Consider the following 23,066-nt stretch of genomic DNA (forward strand, 5'->3'; position numbering starts at 1 on the left):
GGGAAGAGAGAGACAGAGAGGAAGGAGGGGGGGTGGAGAAGCAAATGGGCGCTTCTCCTGTGTGCCCTGGCCAGGAATCGAACCCGGGTCCCCTATACGCCAGGCCGATGATGCTCTACCACTGAGCCAACCAGCCAGGGCCTGTTAGCTCATTTTTTAGTTGAGTTGTTTATGTTCTTATTTTTGTCTTTAAGAGTTCTTTGTATAACCTTCAAGGGGGATATTTATGGCTTATTGCTCCTAGTTTTGGGGATTAAGGAGACAATCTGAGTTATTTTTTCTCTTATTATAATTTATGTAGTTATCTCATGGGATTGGAACATGTTGGTATACCATTTCAATCTAATGAGTTTACTTATTAACTTCATATATTTAGTGATGAAGGAAGCATGGTCAGATGGTCCAAAAAGCCCTCGTTGGCCTCCTACAGCAGAATATGAACCCTACATGTCATTTAATGTCTGCAGGCTTTATTTATTTATTTATTTTTAACCAGGGAACTATCACTTGTTCTAAATAATATAAATTCTGGGAAGCATCAAATGAGATGGATCAAAATGAATCCATTTATATAGTCTAAGGTTATAGAAACCGATGACTAGATTTAAAATGGTATTTGAGCCTGGACTGTGGCGCAGTGGTTAAAGCATTGACCTGGAATGCTGAGGTCTCTGGTTCAAAACCCTGGCCTTGCCGGGTCAAGGCACATACCAGAAGCAACTACTACGAGTTGATACTTCCCGCTCCCTCCCCCCCTTTTGTCTTCTTTCTCTCTCTTTCCTATCTCTCTAAAAATCAATAAAATTTTTTTAAATATTGTATTTGATATTGTGCCTTTAAATTACATAAGTTGAGAAATTTTATAACTATTTCAAAATAGGATTTATTCTTCCTGGAAATAACAGACAAAAAATGATGCTATAACAAAATAAAAAATTTATTATATCATTTTTTCCAGTCTCAATATTAGGCAGAATAATTGTTAGGGCTTTGAATTTGCTTTAAAGCTCTCTGTTTTCAAAGTTTGAAATAATACAAACGATGTCATGTTTGTGTCCTGAAATGAAAGGAGGAATGATGTCTCATTCTCTAAAATATTTCATAATAGAACAACAGAATATATCCAAAACACATTTGCTGGCATGAAATTTCCTTTAACTTGGCTTAATGGAAACTTTGGGGGATTTATGAAAAAATTCCTTTGTCACACTTGCAGCTGTAAGTCATGTTATCAGTTTTGAACAGACCAAAGTTCGCTATTTTCATGCATTATGTATATCATTTGAATTAAAAATTTTGTTCCTATCAGAAGTAAGAACGCTTCTGGAGTGAGGAAGCCTTTGAATTAGCCAAAACGTTTTCTTTTTAATATCAACGGGCTCAACTGCAAGGAGACTAAGAGTCAGGAGAGGAATGTTTGGGTCCTATCTGCCATTGTATGATAGACAAGTCACCTGACTTGTTTGGACTCCGTTACTTCTGATTTAAAGCCAGAGACTTGGGCTGTATAATCTATAATGTTCCTAAAGCCAAGATGCTAGGTTTGTGAAGAACACTGATTCTGAAAAAGTAAAACATTGCCCTATGTCTATAGATTTATGCAATACCTGGGCCATGTTAAAGCAAAACAAAGCTTGGGTTTGATGAGAGAATATCTTTTTAAAGACTTTCTCCTAAATAACGAAGTAAGGCAGATAACATCAACATAGGAACAAGCCAGTCTATTTTATGCAATGTGGAATTCTTTATTAGCTTCCTAGGATCACTCTCACTTCTTATTGCAAAACATGGGAGGCCATGCGACCAGAGAACATAAATAAAACTGTGTAGTTCTTGGGCACCCTTACATTGTTAAGGACAACCATGTATTTTATTCATTTTATGCTTACAACGACCTTAAAACATCCTTTCTACATTTTCGAGTTCAGGAAGTGGAGGTATTTCAGTTTTGTGATTTGCCACGTCCCACAGATAGAGGCAGATTTTAAATTTGCTGGAGCATTCGGGAAGGTTTCTGGAACCTCAGGTACCTCCTCTGAGGGCTTTATGGTAAGTTTTTTTTTTTTTTTTTTTTTTTTTTAAGACTTTAGTCATTTTAGAGAGGAGAGAAGGAGGAGAGAGAGAGAGAGAGAGAGAGAGAGAGAGAGAGAGAAAGATAAGAGGGGAGGAGCTGGAAGCATCAACTCCCATATGTGCCTTGACCAGGTAAACCCAGGGTTTTGAACCGGCGACCTCAGCATTCCAGGTCGAGGCTTTATCCACTGCGCCACCACAGGTCAGGTCTCCGAGGGCTTTATGAAACAGAAGATCGGAGCCCACAAACACGATTAGCTAACGTGCTGGGTGTTCTCTGGGCCGGGGCAATGCTGCACGCTGTACCTGGATTTTCTCAGCCCTCAAAACAAGAATCAGGTACTTTAGTTATTGCTCTTTGAAGGGCGGGGTACTCTGAGACCACCGTGGAGCTGCGGGAGGTGGGCGTCACCCTGCAGAGCTGGGGGGCAGGTCCTGCGAAATTTGGGGGACGAAAGCGGTGAGATGTTTCAGTGTTTCGCTTCCCTGAGCAGCGAGGAGCTTCTCTAGCTGTGGTCTCCGCAGAGTACTGCCCGTCCCAGTGCTCCCCCAGGCTCGGCGCCACTCTGCGTCCTGCGATCTGCGTGTCCCGATTACGGGGCACGGTTCCGTCTCCCGTTCGGAAACCGGAGCAGCGGAACAAGCGCTGAGGGGGACGCAGAGCGCGGGGGTCTGAGCCCAGAGCGGTTCCCAGGGGCTGACACCGCCTCACCCGCCCCGCGCCGCGCGTCCCCGCAGCTCAGCTGACTTGGAGGCGGGGCTGGAGAGGGAGCGGGGGCGGGGCCGAGGCTGGGAGCTCAGTGGTCTGGGCTCCTTCACAGCCCCCTGGCTTCCGTGGCCCCCTGGCTTCCGTGGCCCCCTGGCTTCCGTGGCCCCCTGCAGCGCAGCTGCACACCCTCCTCGGGCCCGGCATGCGTTTCTGCTTGCTCTTGTTGCTCGCGTTGTGCGGCGCGGACCCCACGGACGCGGCACCCAGTCTCAGCCTGCGGGGAACTTGGAGGATCCGCAGCGGGAACGGCTCCTTGGAGCTGCCTGGGGAGGTCCCGGGAAGCGTGCACACCGCCCTGTTCCAGCGGAACCTCATCCAGGTACCGTGTGTGGGCGCCCCCGCGAGCCTGCGCCCGCGTACCCTGGGCGGCGAGAGGCCCAGGAACTGCCTGGAAGCCCTCCCGCTCCGGTCTGTGCCCTCGAGTGGGCACTGACTTCCCCTTTGCAGCTTGTGTTCTTTGGGAGGAACTGCCTCGGCGGTTTGTAGACTGTTGGCGAAGAGCACCCCTGGAGGTTCGGCTGGATGGAGACTGGATGACCCGCGCTGGCACCTCAGTCACTGGAAAGCGGAAGTCTCCATGGGGCGAACTGCCTTGCTACTGGCGGTGTACTTATTACCAGTTTCTCCTCGGAAGCGTGGATAGAAAGGACGTGTCCCTGACGGAGCCTGAGGCGGGGGGCTACTGTTTCACTAATGCAGGGGACGATAGCCTTTTGCTAAGTTAATGTGAACTATATTCAGTAATATCTCAGGTTTTCATTTTCGCTGTCAGGCCCCAGGAAGTCAGATTTGGGATGTTACAGCGCATGAGTTGAGAACACCTCATTGTAAGGTTAGGATTGTCAGTGCAGATGTGAGGGCTACATAACCTTTAAACCTAACTGGAATATAAAGAAAAGTGCTCTTTCTTCTCAGAGCATGTGATCTGTGTGTGTGTTACAATAGATGCTCCAATTTATGGACTTGTGGAGGATGATTTCCTGTTTGACTGCCTGTGCAGAGGTTTGCAGACACTTTTACTTTCCACAGTTTTTGTAGTTCTACCTGCTGGAGGTCATTTTCCCATTCTTTGATTGTCTATGCCTGGAACAAGATGTACTTTTAAAAAAATGTTAAATTAATATTTTTATTTTTAATTTATTGGGGTGACATTGGTTAATAAAATTACAGGTTTCAGGTGTACATCATTACATCATCTGTACACTGTATTGTGTGTTCACCACCCCAAGTCAAGTCTCCTTCCACCATCATTTATCTCTCTCTATCACTTCTACCTCCCCACACCCTCCTTTCTCTCTTGTAATCACTGTACTGTTGTCTGTATCTATGAGGTTTTTTTTTTGCTTAATCCCTTCATCTTTTTCACCCAGCACTGAAAACTCCATCCTGTCTGACAACTGTTAGTCTGTTCTCTATCTAGGAGTCTGTTTCTATTTTGTTAATTAGAGTCCACACATGAGTGAAATCATATGGTACTTGCTTTTCTCTGCCTTATTTCATTTAGCGTAATGCTCTCCAGGTCCATCCATTCTGTTGCAAAGGGTAAGATTTCCTTTTTATGGCCAAGTGGTATTCCACTGTGTAAATGTACCACAGATTTTTTCTATCCACTCATCCACTGATGGACATGGGCTGCTTCCACATCTTGGCTATTGTAAATAACGCTGCACTGAACATAGGGGTGTATGTATTCTTTTGAATTAGTGTTTTGGGGTGTTTTTTTTTTGTATTTTTCTGAAGTTGGAAACGGGGAGGCTGTCAGACAGACTCCCGCATGCGCCTGACCAAGATCCACCCCGCATGCCCACCAGGGGGCGATGCTCTGCCCATCTGGGGCGTTGCTCTTTTGCGACCAGAGCCGTTCTAGCGCCTGAGGCAGAGGCCACAGAGTCATCCTCAGCGCCCAGGCCAACTTTGCTCCAATGGAGCCTCAGCTGCGGGAGGGGAAGAGAGAGATAGAGAGGAAGGAGAGGAGGAGGGGTGGAGAAGCAGATGGGTGCTTCTCCTGTGTGCCCTGGCCAGGAATCAAACCTGGGACTCCTGCACGCCAGGCCGATGCTCTACCACTGAGCAAACCAGCCAGGGCCATGTTTTGGGGTTTTTTGGGGTTTTTTTTGTATTTTTCTGAAGCTGGAAACGGGGAGAGACAGACAGACTCCCGCATGCGCCCGTCCAGGATCCACCCGGCACGCCCACCAGGGGCGAGGCTCTGCCCACCAGGGGGCGATACTCTGCCCCTCCGGGGCGTCGCTCTGTTGCGACCAGAGCCACTCTAGCACCTGGGGCAGAGGCCAAGGAGCCATCCCCAGCGCCCGGGCCATCTTTGCTCCAATGGAGCCTCGGCTGCGGGAGGGGAAGAGAGAGACAGAGAGGAAGGAGAGGGGGAGGGGTGGAGAAGCAGATGGGCGCTTCTCCTGTGTGCCCTGGCCGGGAGTCGAACTCGGGACTTCTGCACGCCAGGCCGACGCTCTACCACTGAGCAAACCGGCCAGGGCCGTGTTTTGGTTTTTTTAAAAATAAATTCTCAGAAGTGGAATTGCTGGATCATAAGGCAGTTCCTTTTTTAATTTTTTGAAATGACTCCATACTGTTTTTTACAGTGGCTGCACCAATCTGCATTTCCATCAACAGTGCAGGAGGGTTTCTTTTTCTCCACATCCTTGCCAGCACTTGTTTGTTGATTTATTGATAATAGCCATTCTGACAGGTGTCAGGTGATGGTGATATCTTATTGTAGTTTTAATTTACATCTCTCTGATGATGAGTGATGTTTAGCATCTTTTCATCTGTCTTTTGACCATCTGTATGTACTCTTTGGAGAAGTGTCTATTCAGATCCTTTGCCCATTTTTTAATTGGATTGTTTGGGTTTTTTTGGTTTTGTTTTTTTTTTTTTTGCATTTTTCTGAAGCTGGAAACAGGGAGAGACAGTCAGACAGACTCCCGCATGCGCCCGACCGGGATCCACCCGGCACGCCCACCAGGGGGCGACGCTCTGCCCATCCTGGGCGTCGCCATGTTGCGACCCTCCTGGGTGTCGCCATGTTGTGACCAGAGCCACTCTAGCGCCTGGGGCAGAGGCCACAGAGCCATCCCCAGCGCCCGGGCCATCTTTGCTCCAATGGAGCCTTGGCTGCGGGAGGGGAAGAGAGAGACAGAGAGGAAGGCGCGGCGGAGGGGTGGAGAAGCAAATGGGCGCTTCTCTTATGTGCCCTGGCCGGGAATCGAACCCGGGTCCTCCGCACACTAGGCCGACGCTCTACCGCTGAGCCAACCGGCCAGGGCCGGTTTTTTTGGTTTTGACTTTCATAAGTTCTTTATAATTAGATATTAACCCCTTATCAGATGTATCATTGGCAAATATGTTTTTTCTGTCAGTGGCTTGTGTCTTCATTTTGTTGAAGGTTTACTTTGTTGTGTAAAAACTTTTTAGTTTGTGGTCTCATTTGTTTATTTTTATTTTTTTGTTTCCCTTGCCTGAGATAATATATCAGAAAAGATATTCCTACGAAATGTGTCTGAGATTTTGCTGCTTATGTTTTCTTCTAGGATTTTTATGGTTTTGCGTCTAACATTTAAGTTTTTAATACATTTTGAGTTTATTCTTGTGTATGGTGTAAGAAGATGGTCTAGTTTCATTTTTTTTTCACATACCTGTCCAATTTTTCCAACATCATTTATTGAATAGACTGTCTTTTTACCCCCTTGTTTGTTTTTGCCTCCTTTGTCAAATATAAATTTATTTTAAAGGCATGGGTTTATTTTTGAGCTCTCTATTCTGTTCCATTGATCTATATGTGTATTTTTATGCCAGTGCCATGCTATTTTGATTACAATGGCCGATAGTATTGTTTGATATCAAGTAGTGTGATTCCCCCAACTTTGTAATTCTTTCTCAGGATTACTTTCTCATGATTAAGTAGTTGGCACATGTTACCTCAGTCCTTATAAGAACTACATGGAATATGTCTTTGCATTTTATGGATGGTATGGCGTTAAGAAGCCCAGAGCAGTTAGAGAAAATTTCCAAGATTACAGAGCATCTAAGTGACAGAAACAGAAGTCTAACCCCGCCTGGCCTGATTCTGTAGTGTGGGTCTGTGCTATGCTACACTTACTCTGGTGTTTTGAACTACCATGTGTTTTTGAAGCACTGTGTTTGACAGTCAGGAGTATCATTCCAAATTTACTTAAATGACAAGATGGTCAACTAGGGTTATGCATAATTTCTGATCTGGTATTCTTTAGGCCCCCCGCCCCCCGCAAGAATGTATGTCAGAAAGGAGGTGTATTTGACACTGACTACAGTCCAAGCTTTTTTTTTAACCCTGTGAGTAGTGAGTTTATTTCATGCTCGCTGACCCCTGGGAGTGAGTTTTCTTTTTCAAAAAATGAAATTAGTTCCAGTTACAGTTTTATTAACTTAATATCATGTTTGTTTGATAACTAATTAATGGAAACAAGAAGAACATACATTTGCCTTTTTTTAATGTTGCCGTACACATTTTTAAAATAAATCGATCATACTCTAGATGGTCAGGAGGCACGAGGACATACAGGAACATTTGTATTACTCTAAGAGTTAAGTGAATAATTCTCAAGACTTAAGTACTTTATTTTTAGTTACCAAACTTGTGACATAGACCACAGCTGACTTTGGCACCCTGAGGGTTCACTTACACATGCCTTGAGAATGCCTGTGTTCATTTTGCAGGGTCTCTCCTTGCCTCATTGCATGTAGAATTAGTCCAATGGGAAATCAGTAGTGGCTGTAACAAATGAGATTATTGTTCCATATTACAGGGCCACACATCAGGAAACAATATTCAGTAACTAGTCAATGAGTATGAGGTTGCTCATAATATGAAATAATTGACTTTTCCTCACAGGAATAACTTACAGTATCTGTTCATAAATTCTTAAGAAAGTTTTAAGTTTCAATAAGGTGGATGGATGTGGGTCTTAAATGGTAGTGGGATGAGAGATGGAGATTTTTGTGGGAATTGGGGCACTCCAGGCCAATTGACAGTAATCATCAATATCAATATCAGTATCATTGAATATTGTGATGTTGTTATGACACCTGCTTTATTACAACATTCCTTTTTGGTGTTGACCTCAGTAAATATTCTATAGTTTAAAGCAGTCACTGGCCCAAATACTGTGTTTACATGAGAACTTGAAGCACATCTTGTCAAAGTCATTTATTTATTTGTTCATTCACCTAATTATCTTATAAGTATTTATTCATTGTCTCCAATGTGGCAGGCACTATTCTAAGTGCTTGGTATTGAATAGTGAAGAAAACAAAGTCTTTGCCCAGCAGATATTCTAGTGGAAGAGATAGACAATAAACAACTTAATAGATAATATCATGACAGGTGGCATGCTGAAGAAAAATATAGCAGTTTAAAGGAAGAGAAAGTGAAGGCTGACTGAGAATGATTGCTATTTTTAGAAAGTGGTTAGTCATTTCTTTGTCTTTTTGAAGAGGTCAGTTATTTTTTAAAATTCTTATTTATTAATTTTAGAGAGAAAGAAGGAAGAGAGAGAGAGAGGCATCAGTTTGTTGTTCTATTTTTTTATTTTTTATTTTTTAAATTTTTTCTTTTTGTATTTTTCTGAAACTGGAAACGGGGAGAGACAGACAGACTCCTCATGCGCCAGACCGGGATCCACCCGGCACGCCCACCAGGGGGCGACGCTCTGCCCACCAGGGGGCGATGCTCTGCCCTTCCCGGGCGTCGCTCTGTCGTGACTAGAGCCACTCTAGCGCCTGGGGCAGAGGCCAAGGAGCCATCCCCAGCGCCCGGGCCATCCTTGCTCCAGTGGAGCCTCACTGCGGGAGGGGAAGAGAGAGACAGAGAGGAAGGAGAGGGGGAGGGGTGGAGAAGCAGATGGGCGTTTCTCCTGTGTGCCCTGGCCGGGAATCGAACCCAGGACTCCCACACGCTGGGCCGACACTCTACCACTGAGCCAACCGGCCAGGGCTTGTTCTACTTATTTATGCATTCATTGGTTTATTACTGTAAGTGCCTTGACCGGTGATGGAACCCACAACCTCGATATATTGGGTGTATTTCCACAACACTCTAACAACTGAGCTACTTGGCCAGGGCCTGATGAGATCATTTTTTTTTCTTGTGACAGAGACAGAGAGAGACACAGAGAGGGACAGATAGGAGCAGACAGGCAGGAAGGGAGAGAGATGAATAGTCTCAATTCTTTCTTGCAGCTCCTTAGTCTCCTTAGTTGTTCATTGATTGCTTTTTCACATGTGCCTTGATGGCAAGGAGGCGCGGGTTGCTGCAGCAGAGCGAGTGACTCCTTTCTCAAGCTAGCGACCTTGAGCTCAAGCCAGTGACCTTGGGCTCAAGCCAGTGACTTTGGGCTTCAAGCCAGTGACCTTGGGCTCTAGCCGGAGACCATGGGGTCATGTCTATGATGTCTATGATCCCATGCTCAAGCTGGTGAGCCCTGCTCACCAGATGAACCCCGCACACTGGATGAGCCCGCACTCAAGCTGGTGACCTTGGGGTTTTGAACCTGGGTCCTCTGCATCCCAGTCTGATGCTCTCTCTATTGTGCCATTGCTTGATCAGGCCAATGGGATTAGTGTGAAGGAGAAGTGCTTTCTTAGCAAAGAGGGAAAAAACAGGAGTGAGGTGAGGAGGAGCCTTGAGGTGGGAACATGTTTGAAAGTTCCAGAAATAGTAAGCAGGCCAGTGTGGCAGGAGCCCTGTGAGCCAAGGGGGAGGGGGATGAAGTCAAAGGAGGCATAGGGGGCAGATCATGCAGCATTGTAAGCCGTGGGAAACACTTTGGATTTTATTCTACAGCTGATGGGAAGCTATTGGGGGTTTGAGCTTGCACTTGCATGATGAGATTTGCCTTTTAGAAGGTCATTTTGGCTGTTGTGTGAAGACTATAATGTAGCAGAATGGCAGCATGGAGGCCATGTAGGGAACTGTTACAGTTGTATGGGCAAGAGAAGATTTCTGGCTTGGACGAGGGTGGTAGCAGTGAAATGGTGAGAGTGGTGTGAGAACACATTTTAAACATGGAATGAACAGGATCTGTTCAGTTGGATTAGTTAATAGATTGAATGTGAGGTGAGAGAAAGAGGAGTTAAGGAAAACTTCAGGACTTTTCAGTCTGAGTACTTGGTTAAATGGAATGGGTATTTACTGAGAGGCTCCATGGCCAGCCTTGGGTGTTTCGTAAGCAACTGTGTGTTTCCTATACCGAATCTACACCTTAGGTGCCGTAGCTCTCTCCTACGGGTGTTCGTTCGTTCATTCATTCATTCATTCATTCATTCATTCATTCATTCATCCTGCTGTTATGCCATATGCTAAAAGTGGCATTAGAAATAAAAAAGAAGTAAGACTCAGTCTCTATTTTGTGGGAGGCCACATTGTAGTGAGGCAGAAAACCTAATTAATAACCTTATGTTAAGTGCTTAGATAAGGGGACTCTTGTTAGGAATGTTCTTAGCTTTCCTGTGCACTTCTTCAGTGGTGTAAGTTTGAAAAGCCTTTTAAATAAAAGATATTCTCAGAGTAACAAAATTAGAAAATATAGAGACCTGCCTGACCAGGTGGTGGCACAGTGGATAGAACGTCGGACTGGGATGCGGAAGGACCCAGGTTCGAGACCCCGAGGTCGCCAGCTTAAGCACGGGCTCGTCTGGTTTGAGCAAGGCTCACCAGCTTGAGCCCAAGGTCGCTGGCTCGAGCAAGGGGTTACTCGGTCTGCTGAAGGCCTGCGGTCAAGGCACATATGAGAAAGCAATCAATGAACAACTAAGGTGTTGCAACGCACAACAAAAAACTAATGATTGATGCTTCTCATCTCTCCGTTCCTGTCTGTCTGTCCCTATCTATCCCTCTCTCTGACTCTCTCTGTGTCTCTGTAAAAAAAAAAAAAGAAAGAAAAGAAAATATAGAGACCTAAGAAGAAAACTTGGAAACCTGATTCCAGGGATAACTACTATTAAAATTAAAATATATCCTTTTAGAAGTTTACTATGTATACACATTGATGATAAGTATTGAAATAATACAAGTTTAACAACCTTTTTATACTGAATATTTTGTAACAGCTTTATATGCTGTTACATACATACGGAGCCTGTTTGCAAGTTCACACTGGATTCGGGCAGACGGTAAAGAAACAGTGGAGCCCCAAAATGGGGGCCATTCCTTTATTAAAGTCTTGCACTGGCCAACGAGCAAACAGGCAGGGAAAACACTTTCCTTTCATTCAGGGCTCCCAAAGCCCTGATACATTCTCTGGTTCCACAACCAGGAGAATCTTCTCAGGTTTCTCCTAGAATCAAAGGCGTCACCAGTTTCAGCAGAGCTTGCAAAGCCCCTTAGCTCTGGTTCCCCATCTGCACATCTTCTCTCTATGCAAAAACTGGCTTCTTCCTCAGCACTCTGCATTCTCTCCAGTCTCCCTGCAAAACTGGCTGGGGCCCACAAAGACCCCTCCTCCAGCAAATATTACCAAAACAATGGCCCCTCCGAAGCAGAAATGCAATCTGCAATTTGCAACCAACTTCCCTGCTCTGAGGGCAAGCACACATGAGGCTGCCTAGTGCCATTTTGTAACAATAAAAGTGAGCAAACTAAAAAAAAAAAAGATTTTACAAACTCATTTGCCTAACACTTGGCTTGAGCCTGAGGTCTGATCCCCAAAGTAAGTATGCAGGAGAAGCAATCAATGCACAACTAAAGTGAAAGCAACTCTAAGTTGCCTTCTGACTCTGTCTCCCTCCCTCACTCTCTCCCTTCCTGTCTCTCTCAACCCCCCCAAACCAATTTACATTGTAGTGAGGTTAAATACCTTTTATATGTTTTTAATATGTTTATTGGTGATTTGAGGTTACTTATTCATGTGTTTTTATCTAATTTTTTATTTGCTAGTCATCTTTAAAAACAGACTTGTTAGTCCTCTTATTATATATTTTCAAAAAAAATTAATGTCATGGAGATGTTTAAAGTTTTATGTATTAAAATCTTATACACTTCTTTCTTTTATGATTATTTCTGGCTTTAGTATTATGCTTTGAAAGTAATTTTCTCTCCCAATTAAATATTTCCATATATTTTCTCCTTTTATTATCTTTATAATTCCTTCTTTATAGTTAAAATTTTGATTATTTTGAATTTTTTCAAGTGGTCGGTCAGCTTTCTATATCTCATGATTAGAATAATTTCTCTTTTGTTCACTGATGTAACACATTACTTAAAAAATTTTTTTATAGATTTTTATTTATTCATTTTTAGAGAGACAGGAGAGAGAGCGAGAAAGAGAGAGAGAGAGAAAGAGAAGGGGAGGACATGGTCACAAGTACAGACTCCAAGGCCAGAGTGCCTACATCAATAACCCAGTTCTGCCATTTAATAGCTGTGTGACTGTGTAAATTAGTTAACTTTTCTGTGCTTCAGCATTTTCATCTATAAAACAAAGACAATAATACTTACCCATAGAGTCTTTCATGGTCAATAAATGGAATGATATGTGTAAAGCATTACAATGTCTGGTAGATATTAAGTGCAATATAAGTTTTAGCTCTGAATAGTGTTATTATTATCATTTAGAGACGGCTAAGATATATTTTATAAAGAAAAACAAAAAGAAAACTTAAATATATCAGATACCAAAATATATTATGAAGGAATAGTAATCAATACAGTTTGGGATTGCTGCAGGAACAGAAATTACACCAAAGAAAAAGAATAAAAAGTGTAGAAACAAACCCATGCAGAAGCATAAAAATGGTAAAGAAATGACTCTATAAAGCAGTGAGGAAAAGATAAACTCTCAAATGATTATGCTGGGGCAATTGTATACCCACACACACACACACACACACAAAATTGAATCCTTTCTTCATAGAATAAACAAAAATTAGAAGACTATGATTTAAAACCTACATGTAGCCTGACCAAGTGGTGGCGCAGTGGGTAGAGTGTTGGACTGGGATGCGGAAGACTGGGATGCGAGGTCACCAGCTTGAGCGCGGGCTCATCTTATTTGAGCAAAGCTCACCAGCTTGGACCCAAGGTCGCTGGCTCGAGCAAGGGGTTACTCGGTCTGCTGAAGGCCCACGGTCAAGGCACATATGAGAAAGCAATCAATGAACAACTAAGGTGTTGCAATGCACAACAAAAAACTAATGATTGATACTTCTCATCTCTCCGTTCCTGTCTGTCTGTCCCTATCTATCCCTCTCTCTGTCTCTGTAAAATAAATAAATAAATAAATAAAAATTAAAAAATTAAAAATAAAACCTACATGTAAAAGTCAATAATATAAAGCACTGAGAAGAGAATATAGGAGAATATCTTCATGACCTTAAACTAGGGCATGGTTTTTAAAATAAGATGTTTAAAGCATTAGTTATAGAGGAAATAATTGAGTAATGGAATGCATTAAACTAAGAACTTCCATTTATTAAAAAAGAAGAAGCATCTTAAAATGAATGAAAACACAAGCCACAGAATGGGAAAAGATTTGAAATTTATAGGACTGGAAAAGGTTTATTAAACCCTGAGGTTGCCGCCTTGAGCACAGGCTTACCAGCTTGAGTGCAGGGTCACGGGCTTGAGTGTGGGATCTATAGACATGACTCCATGGTTGCTGGCTTGAGCCAAAGGTCTCTGGCTTGAAGCCTAAGGTTACTGGCTTGAGCAAGGGGTCACTTGCTCCCCCATCAAGGCACATATGACAAAGCAATCAATGAATAAAGTGTTGCAACCATGAATTGATGCTTCTCATCTCTCTCCCTTCCTGTCTGTCTGTCTCTCCCTAAAAAAAGAAATAATAATAATAGTAATGTCACTGCATTTTTGGGAAGAGAAAACCATGAGTTTTTTTTTTTTTTAACTTTTATTTTAGTGAGAGGCAGAGAGACACTCCTGCATGCGCCCTGACCTGGATCCATCTGGCAAGCCCACTAGGGGGCAATGCTCTGCCCATCTGGGACTGTTGCTCCATTGCAACAGGAACCATTTTCTAGTGCCTGAGGCAGAGGCCATGGAGCCATTTTCAGCACCCGAGACTAACTTGCTTGAGCCAATTGAGCCATGGCTATGGGAGTGGAATAGAGAGAGAGAGAGAGTAAGAGAGAGAATGAAAGGGATAGAGAAGCAGGTGGTTGCTTCTCCTGTGTGCCCTGACTGGGAATCAAACCTAGGACTTCCACACACCAGGCTGACACTCTACCACTGAGCCAACTAACCAGGACACCATGAGGTTTTTAAGCCCTCATTAAAAAAATATATCCTAGGTGGCCTAGCTGTTTGGTGGCACCAACCGCACGCACCATTGCAACTACACCGGACATGCTGCGTCCCGCTCTGTTCTGCCTGACCCTGGCCATGCTGGCTCCCTCGGGCGCCAGCCCTGACAAGGAGGACCACCTTCTGGTGCTCCACAAGGGCAATTTCGAGGAGGTGCTGGCGGCCCACAAACACCTGCTGGTGGAGTTCTATGCCCCCTGGTGTGGCCACTGCAAAGCTCTGGCCCCTGAGTATGCCAAAGCAGCTGGGAAACTGAAGGCCGAAGGCTCTGAAATCAGACTGGCAAAGGTGGATGCCACAGAGGAGTCTGATCTGGCCCAGCAATATGGCGTCCGAGGCTACCCTACCATCAAGTTCTTCAAGAACGGAGACAAGTCTTCCCCCAGAGAGTATACAGCTGGCAGAGAAGCTGATGACATAGTGAACTGGCTGAAGAAGCGCACGGGCCCTGCAGCCACTACATTGTTGGACCGGGCTGCCGCAGGGGCCCTGGTGGAGTCCAGTGAGGTGACAGTCTTCGGTTTCTTCAAGGATGTGGAGTCAGATTTTGCCAAGCAGTTCCTGCTGGCAGCAGAAACCATCGATGATATACCCTTCGGTCTCACCTCCAACAGTGTTGTGTTTTCCAAATACCAACTGGACAAGGATGGAGTTGTTCTCTTTAAAAAGTTTGACGAAGGCCGGAATGACTTTGAAGGGGAGGTCACTAAAGAGAAGCTACTCGACTTCATCAAGCACAACCAGCTGCCACTGGTCATCGAGTTCACTGAGCAGGTGTGGCTCCTCTGCTGGGGGTGGCCCAGGGACCTCACTTGCAGAGTCCCCACTGTCATCCGGGTGTCCAGTGGTGTCGGGGCCATTGGGACAGTATCCTGCATCCATAGCTTAGCTTGTGGCTGAGACCAGTAACCTGTGTTTATAACAACACAGACGGCCCCAAAGATTTTCGGAGGTGAAATCAAGACTCACATCCTGCTGTTCCTGCCAAAGAGCGTGTCTGACTATGACAGCAAACTGAGCAACTTCAAGAAAGCCGCTGAGAGCTTCAAGGGCAAGATCCTGTTTATATTCATCCACAGTGACCAGACTGACAACCAGCGCATCCTCGAGCTCTTTGGACTCAAGAAGGAGGAGTGCCCTGCCGTGCGCCTCATCACCCTGGAGGAGGAGATGACCAAGTACAAGCCTGAGTCGGATGAGCTGACGGCAGAGAAGATCACGGATTTCTGCCACCGCTTCCTGGAGGGCAAGATCAAGCCTCACCTTATGAGCCAGGAGCTGCCCGAAGACTGGGACAAGCAGCCTGTGAAAGTGCTAGTTGGGAAGAACTTCGAAGAGGTGGCTTTTTTTTTTTTTTTTTTTTTTTTTTTTCTGAAGCTGGAAACAGGGAGAGACAGTCAGACAGACTCCCGCATGCGCCCGACCGGGATCCACCCGGCACGCCCACCAGGGGGCGACGCTCTGCCCACCAGGGGGCGATGCTCTGCCCATCCTGGGCGTCGCCATGTTGCGACCCTCCTGGGTGTCGCCATGTTGCGACCAGAGCCACTCTAGCGCCTGGGGCAGAGGCCACAGAGCCATCCCCAGCGCCCGGGCCATCTTTGCTCCAATGGAGCCTTGGCTGCGGGAGGGGAAGAGAGAGACAGAGAGGAAGGCGCGGCGGAGGGGTGGAGAAGCAAATGGGCGCTTCTCCTATGTGCCCTGGCCGGGAATCGAACCCGGGTCCTCCGCACGCTAGGCCGACGCTCTACCGCTGAGCCAACCGGCCAGGGTGAAGAGGTGGCTTTTGATGAAAAGAAGAATGTGTTTGTGGAATTCTATGCCCCATGGTGTGGTCACTGCAAACAGTTCGCTCCCATTTGGGATAAGCTGGGAGAGACCTATAAGGACCATGAAAATATTATCATTGCCAAGATGGACTCGACATCTAATGAGGTGGAGGCCGTCAAAGTGCACAGCTTCCCCACACTCAAGTTCTTCCCCACCTGTGCAGACAGAACGGTCATTGATTACAGGGGGGAGTGGACACTAGATGGTTTTAAGAAGTTCTTGGAGAGTGGCGGCCAGGATGGAGCAGGGGATGATGATGATCTGGAAGATCTAGAGGAAGCAGGGGAGCCTGACCTGGAGGAAGACGATGATCAGAAAGCTGTGAAAGACGAGCTATAACGTGGGAACCAGCCCTGGACGCCCCTGACACGCCCCTCCGGGGCTGCACCCCCAGCAGCACAGCCTCCGGAGCCTGCACGCCCTCCCAAGAGGATGGAGCACCAATCGGAACTGCAGGGAACTTTCTGAAACAACACTTGACTCTAACACGTGTAAATTTAGACCCGTCTCTTCCTTCTGCTTTTCAATTTTTGAAAAGGAATTTCTCTCCAGAACAGCCATCTTGATGGGCTTTTTTTTTTTTTTTTAATTTTTATTGTGATATACTTTTTGATACACAGATTTGTCCAGAGTGCTCCTAAAATGTTTTGCAATCTCACGCTGGCAATGATGCCTCCTGGTTAGGTTTATTATGCCATCACTTTAAAAATATTCTATCTGTGGGATTTTTAGACATTTTGGGACATCAGGGTCTCTGTCTCATCTTGGCTGGGCCGCCCTGGAGACGGGTGTCCCCTGCATGGAGAGGAACCACACCAGGCTGGACAGTTACTCTCACTTGTGCCAGTGTAGCCATGACTGCGCATGGCTCCTACACTGTCTGATAAACACAGACTTGAGGTTTCTGCCACAAGGGCCCCACCATGAGGATGGGCGGTGGGCACCAGCTGGGCCAGGACAGGGCCCCCCCAGAGTCGGCTCCTGGCTGCTCTGACAGGGTGGCCTGCGGCCTGCACCACAGAGAGCCGTGACCCTCCTTTTCCAGGCTGAGAGACAGCCAGGGATGCTTGAGCCCAATCAGTTGTCGACAGTTCTTCAGGCATTTCTACCACAACATTGGAATTGAACACATTGGCCAAATAAATTTTAAATTAAAAAAAAAAAGAAAAAAAATCCTAAAAGAGTTCTGTTCTTTAAACCTGGACATATGTTTCTTCATTTGATGGAGTGTATTTAGGGCATAGGAGGATTTGCTTCTTATTTGCCTAACAATGGAAAGAAATCAAAGGATTTGTGAGGACTAAGGCTTTAGGTTAGTGCTGGCTGGTCCTTATCACGGATAAGTCTATAGTCACCTTAAACTGAAATTTATGTTGTATTTATTTGCTGTCTTCTACATGCAATACATTATCCTCGTGCCCTTCAGGTGCAATTGTTCATGTAATTCCCACAATAGCCCTGTGGAAAAGGTGTAATTATTCACATTGACTGAAGCTCAGAGAAGTTCTGGCCTAAGGTCATGCATCTAATGGTGGGGCAAGGATTTAACCCATATTTTCTTTTCATACCCTTGATTTCTGTTGCAAGAAGAGTAAAGAGTAAGCAAAGGGTACAGTTACTATTTTAATTTAAAGATGTTCAGTAAAAACAGTGACAAGAGCACAATATCATGTTGTTCAAAATATACCACCAAAGGCATCCCGTTCGTTAAAACTTCTTGATAAGCGCAAGCATTTCCTGAGGGTCAGTCTACACATCCCTTCTCTATTCTCCATCTCTTGGAAGCATCTGCGTTTCAGCCATCACCTCTGTGCCAGAATTACTCAAATGCCTGAATCTCTTGACTGCAACCCTCTCCTGATTTATAGCTGGAAAATTTGCTCCACTTTTCTACCTGAATGTCTTCAAGTTTCAAGTATGTTGAAACTCAGTATATTCATGTGTCTCTTCTCTCAATTCTTCCAATCCTTAGTTTTTGTTATTGTTTCTATTTCTAATAGAAGTACCAATTTTTTCTCAGTGAATGAGGCCCAGAATTTCAATGCCATTTTGTGTTTTCTTCTCAGGTATATTGTCAGTTGCTGGATCTTGCAGGTCTGGCTTAAACATTTTACGTTGCGACACCTCAGTTGTTCATTGATTGCTTTTTCATATGTGCCTTGACCGTGGGGCTACAGCAGACTGAGTGACCCCTTGCTCAAGCCAGCGACCTTGGTTCCAAGATGGTGAGCTTTGCTCAAACCAGATGAGCCCATGCTCAAGCTGGCGACCTCGGGGTCTCGAACCTGGGTCCTCCACATCCCAGTCTGACGCTCTAGCCACTGTGCCACTGCCTGGTCAGGCCTGGCTTAAACATTTTAAAACCATTTCTTGCTAGTCATTTATTTAGCTATCAACCTAGCTATATATCGTCTTTTTTTAAAAATAGAGGTCAGTTAATTTTAAGGACTTTTAGAAATAAGGCTATAAATGATTTAAAAAAAATTAACGGCAGGGTGTATAATAATAAAAGCAAATCTTTTTCATTCCTGTCTCCTAATTTTCAATTTTCCTTCATAGAAACAACCACTATTTCTTATATATATTTATTTATCTTGTAATATTATGTCTGAACATATAGAGACATATAGATTTGTGTATACTTCTCCCTATAAATGATAGCATTCTATGTACATTTTTGGTAGTGACTTTTTTTTCTTTAACTTAATGTATCCTAGAAGTCATTTCTAATTAGTCCATGTAATAATAATGATAGCTATGATTTACTGAATGCCCATTATGTGCCATGAACAGTTCTGAGCACTTTTTATATGTTACTTCTTTGCAATTTTCACACTGATCCTGGGAGGTGCTATTTCTATCCCCACTTTAGAACTAAGAAAATGGGTGTTATACTAGCTTTACAAGGTCTCACAGATATTCAGGCTGAACTGGGACTAGAACCCATGCAATAAAGGTTGCTCCACACTGAGCTTTTAGCTGTCAGCTCAACCCACCTTCCGGCTCCATCTCAGAAGCAGCCGCTATAGCTATGGATCTGTTCACCTGCCCAACCTCGCTTGCTGAACGAGTGGGATTGAAATCTTCTCCTCTGATTATCTGTATCCGTCATGACTCTCTCCAGGCATTTATCCTAATCTTTCATGAGTTCTAGCCTGGCACTTAGGAGTGGGCTAAGAAAAATTATCTTGTTTTCTCTTTTATTTTTTAAAAATTTATTTATTGATTTCAGAGAGAGGAAAGGAGGGAGAGAGAGAGAGAGACAGAGAGAGAGAGAGAGAGAGAGAGAGAGAAAGAGAAGCAAATATTGGAAACATTGATCTGTACCTGTATGTGCCCTGTAAAGGATTGAACCCCCAACCTCCATGATTTGGGATAATGCTCCAATCAACTGAGCTATCAGTCCAAGGCTTGCTTCCCCTTTTAAATTGTCCTTTTAAATCCTCTTTGTTCATAAAATAAGGAGTTTCCTTAAATTGTAACCCCTTTTCACTTAGAGCTGTGTTATTTGGGAAGCACTATTTACTGGTTTAAGGATTTTAGAAAAAAATATTAAAGTCCACCAAAATGTTTTGACTGACTCATGAGCTTGGAATCTGTTGTACGTATGGGCACCCTCTAAAGTAAGGATTGTAGCTGTACCTCATATTTGGCAGTAGAGAAACTGAGGGTTGTAGAGTACAGCTTCTCTAGAATGGAGCACAGAAATATCCCCATGTACAGTAGTTGCAAATATGTAGCTTAGCTTCTCACGAACATTTCCTTTTTTTTCTTATATGGTATGTGATATATGGAAAGTTAGGTGCACGTGTGCTTATGAATTTTGAAGTCTAATTTAAATGAATGGCCATGCGCCTGCTGTCCAGGTGATGAGCCTGTGCATTCCCAATGCCATTGCAGTGACCTTGTCCCTTCCAGCCCCAGTGCCTGCCTCTTCCTATGGTAACCACTCTCCTGAATTATCATTCTCTTGCTTTTTACCTATTAAAGTTTTGTGAAATGTCTGTGAATCTTAATATATTGTTCAGTTTTGCTTGTTTCTGAATAAACGTTTTGTTAAATTTGATTGATTTTTTTTCCCATAAGACTCTAAGAACACAATATTTGTAAATAAAATAGCTGTAAACTTCCTTTTTCCCATTTAATTTCATTTGAAGTAATTATGTTTGGAATAGAATCAGGCATTGGGCAGAAACAGAATTGGGGAATAGAAGAGATATATGTGGCTAAGGAGTCTTTGTGTCTATAAGCAGATATAAATAGAGGAAGTTCAGAAGCTTATAGGGAAAACAAGACATACTTTTATTGCATGGTTAGTGACAGAGTTTGTTGATGTACAGTAACTGTGGTAAATATCAATTATAAATAACTAGCTGAGGTCCCACATAGCATGTTTATCTTTTGGCTCCCACTTGGTAGGTAGCACTGACATTGTGATTATTGACAGCATTTGTGACATTGATGGCAGTGTTAGGTAATGATGAAGCCTGTGAGCTCTGAAGCCAGATTTCCTGGGTCTGAATCAGTGCTCCACTACTTCACACTCATTTGACTTGAGCCTTGGAGTTTTAGTAGAAGGGGTGATGGTAATACCTGCCCCAGGCAGTAACGCTTAGATACTTTTGTTGCAGTGATCCTCTGGTGTAAAAGTGTAAGCTTACATGGCATTGGGTGCTGTCGTATAGTTGAGAAAACCCAGACTTGGTATTAGACTGGGTTGGTTTCATTCCTGGATGTACTTCTGCTTAATTGTGGGACCTCAGGAAAGTCACTCCTCCTCTTGGTGCTTTAGTTTCTTCCTGTATAAAATGGTACTTAATACACGTTTGTTATGAGAATAAGAATGTCTTGAGTGCCTATCTTGGAGGTTAATATATAGTAAATGGTCAACAAGTGACACTGTTATGGTTTTTAGGGTTCATGGTTTGCTTAACAACTCAGCGACTTACCTGGGTCCTTAGTCATCAGATGTTAATGCTGAGCTTCTATGTGCTTTAAATAGGACTCAGAATTTTAATATGAGCAAAGGGGATCAGACCAATTTGGAACCAAATTAAGCCGGTCTTAACATTTAGAATAGTTATTGTAAATGTAATCTATGCTTCTGCAACTTTTATTTAGGGATAAAAAGGGTATTTTCCCTTAGTAAGAGATTTTAAGACTTCTGTTTTTGGAGCAATTTTAGGTTCACAGCAAAATTGAATGGAAAATTAAGAGAGTCCCCATATCCTCCCCACACATGCATAGCCTCCCCATTATCAACATCCCCCCACCAGAGTTGATACATTTATTACTATCAATGAACCGACAGTGACACAGCATTATCACCCAGAGTCTGTAGTTTAGATTAGCATTCACTCTTGGTGTTGTGCCTTCTGAGGGTTTTGACAGATGTATAATGGGCATCTACCACTATAGTATGATTCCAAGTGATTTCCCTGCCCTCTGTGCTCTGCCTGTTCATCCCTCTCTGCCCCTTAATCCCTGCCGACCACAGGTCCTTTTATGTCCTCATAGTTTTGCCTTTTCCAGAACGTTAAGCAGTTGGAATCAAACAGTAGGTAGCCTTTCCAGAGCAGCTTCTTTTGAGTAGGAAAAAAATTTTAACTTCTAAATTCTGTTTGTTTAGAAACAATATATCTGAGAAGATGGCCTTTTTGAAATCAACATGCAACTTCCTTCAAGGAGGGGGCAGACAGGAAGGGGACTTATGACCTGAAAGCCAGATCATCAGCAGCCCCAAGGCTTAGCAGGTGGACTTGTTGCAACTGCATTAGCCTTCACACCTTCCTTTCATGATATTTTTAACTGTATTGGACCGAGTCCACAGTGTAGAGTTATAAATAGGGCTGGGTGGAGGCACACGGGTAGGCTGATAATTAGGCGCCTCTTCAAACCTATGTTCTTAAGTAGTTATTCGGTGCTTATTCGTTGGAGAGGCTGAGTCCTGTGTGTGTGTGTGGAAGAGCAGAAAAGGAAGCAAGTTGGCTGACTGTTATACCTCGTTTGGCAGAACAAAGCCAGACCTTAAAAGTCAGTTGGGAGAATACTGGTTATTAAATCTCATTAACCACTCCCTCCCCTAGTAGCTTATCATAATATATCTTCCAGTCAGGAGCACTTTCTGGCAGGTGACTTTTTTCCATCTTGATACATACCCCGTGATGTCGTGTCTCTTATAGGTTTATGCTTCTGGGCAAGTGCCCAGCTGGCCTTTGCCAGCTGAACTTGGTCATCCAGTCCGTACTTCTGTGGAACTTAGACAAAGTTGGCTTTTCTTTCCCTGTCTGGAGTTGAAGTCGCAGAGGAAGTTCCCCTCGCCCCTCCCAGTCAGGGGGAGGAGCCTGCCAGTCGGTCAGGGGGAGGAGCCTGCCAGTCAGCGGCACAGTTTCCCTCTGTGTAGCTGTGGGGATTGTTCACAGAAGATGAACCGCAAAGCTCTGCGTTTCACTTTCCATTCTGCCTCCTGTCTGGGAGCCCTCACCTGGGAAGGAAGGGTGGAAAGTGAGCAGGAGAAGGCCTAAGGATGAGGAAAGGGAGGACTTGAGGCCGAACACTCAGTTGGAACAGCATGGTGAACACCCAGCAGGCTGATCACCTGGGACAGAGGTTGGCAGCCCTTTATAGTAAAGGACTAGAGACTGTTCTAGGCTTCACGGGTCATGTGGTCTCTGTCATATCTACTCAACTCTGCTACTGTAGCACGAAGGCTCCCATATATATAATGTGTAAAGGAATGGGCATAGCTGTTCTCCACAAAAACTTTGTTTATTGACACACGCCCATATTTAGTTTGCCGGCCAGTAGCACAAAAACAGGTAGTGAGCTGCATTTGGCCTGTGGGTTGTAGTTTGCTGACCTCATCCAGGATAATACAGGAAAACTGAAGTTTGTAAGTTTGATGATATCTGTGCTTCCTGTGTAGTCTCTGTAGAGATCCTTTTTGTGCTCATTTAGTAAAGCTGAGTGAAAAATAACTTTGGAAACGCTAAGTGAATCCAAGGAGTGGGAGTTTCGCTGACCTGTGGGCAGTAGAAGAGACAGATTTTCCCGGGAGGCCAGCTGAGACAGTTGCTACAATGA

At 44.3% G+C, this 23,066-nt stretch overlaps 2 protein-coding genes and 1 non-coding gene across 3 annotated transcripts in view; 2 read left to right on the forward strand and 1 right to left on the reverse strand.

Annotated features, from left to right (window-relative positions):
- The first annotated feature begins 2,773 nt into the window (after positions 1-2,773).
- MANBA (mannosidase beta) overlaps positions 2,774-23,066 on the forward strand; it is a 165,258-nt gene continuing 144,965 nt past the window's right edge. Inside the window, exon 1 of the mRNA XM_066280789.1 lies at positions 2,774-3,161. Within this exon, the coding sequence (XP_066136886.1) occupies positions 2,985-3,161 (177 nt within the window). The 5' untranslated portion in view covers positions 2,774-2,984. The remainder of the gene's footprint in view (positions 3,162-23,066) is intronic.
- Positions 6,051-6,126, reverse strand: TRNAT-AGU (transfer RNA threonine (anticodon AGU)). Its single transcript has one exon. It is a non-coding gene; the product is annotated as a tRNA-Thr (tRNA).
- On the forward strand, positions 14,178-16,506 carry LOC136338665 (protein disulfide-isomerase-like). The gene is made up of 3 exons (XM_066281275.1): positions 14,178-14,927; positions 15,084-15,491; positions 15,933-16,506. The coding sequence occupies exons 1-3, from the start codon at positions 14,196-14,198 to the stop codon at positions 16,320-16,322; spliced, it is 1,530 nt and encodes a 509-aa protein (XP_066137372.1). The 5' UTR covers positions 14,178-14,195; the 3' UTR covers positions 16,323-16,506.

Source organism: Saccopteryx bilineata, chromosome 5 (assembly GCF_036850765.1).
Source record: "Saccopteryx bilineata isolate mSacBil1 chromosome 5, mSacBil1_pri_phased_curated, whole genome shotgun sequence".
In the NCBI taxonomy this organism is placed as follows: Eukaryota; Metazoa; Chordata; class Mammalia; order Chiroptera; family Emballonuridae; genus Saccopteryx; species Saccopteryx bilineata.

What these genes read in the sequence shown, in the direction of transcription:
- LOC136338665 (XM_066281275.1), top strand. Translation starts at nt 14,196, where the DNA reads ATGCTGCGTCCCGCTCTGTTCTGCCTGACCCTGGCCATGCTGGCTCCC. An exon ending in TCATCGAGTTCACTGAGCAG is followed by an intron (nt 14,928 to 15,083) that starts GTGTGGCTCCTC and finishes ATAACAACACAG; the next exon opens with ACGGCCCCAAAGATTTTCGG. An exon ending in TTGGGAAGAACTTCGAAGAG is followed by an intron (nt 15,492 to 15,932) that starts GTGGCTTTTTTT and finishes CAGGGTGAAGAG; the next exon opens with GTGGCTTTTGATGAAAAGAA.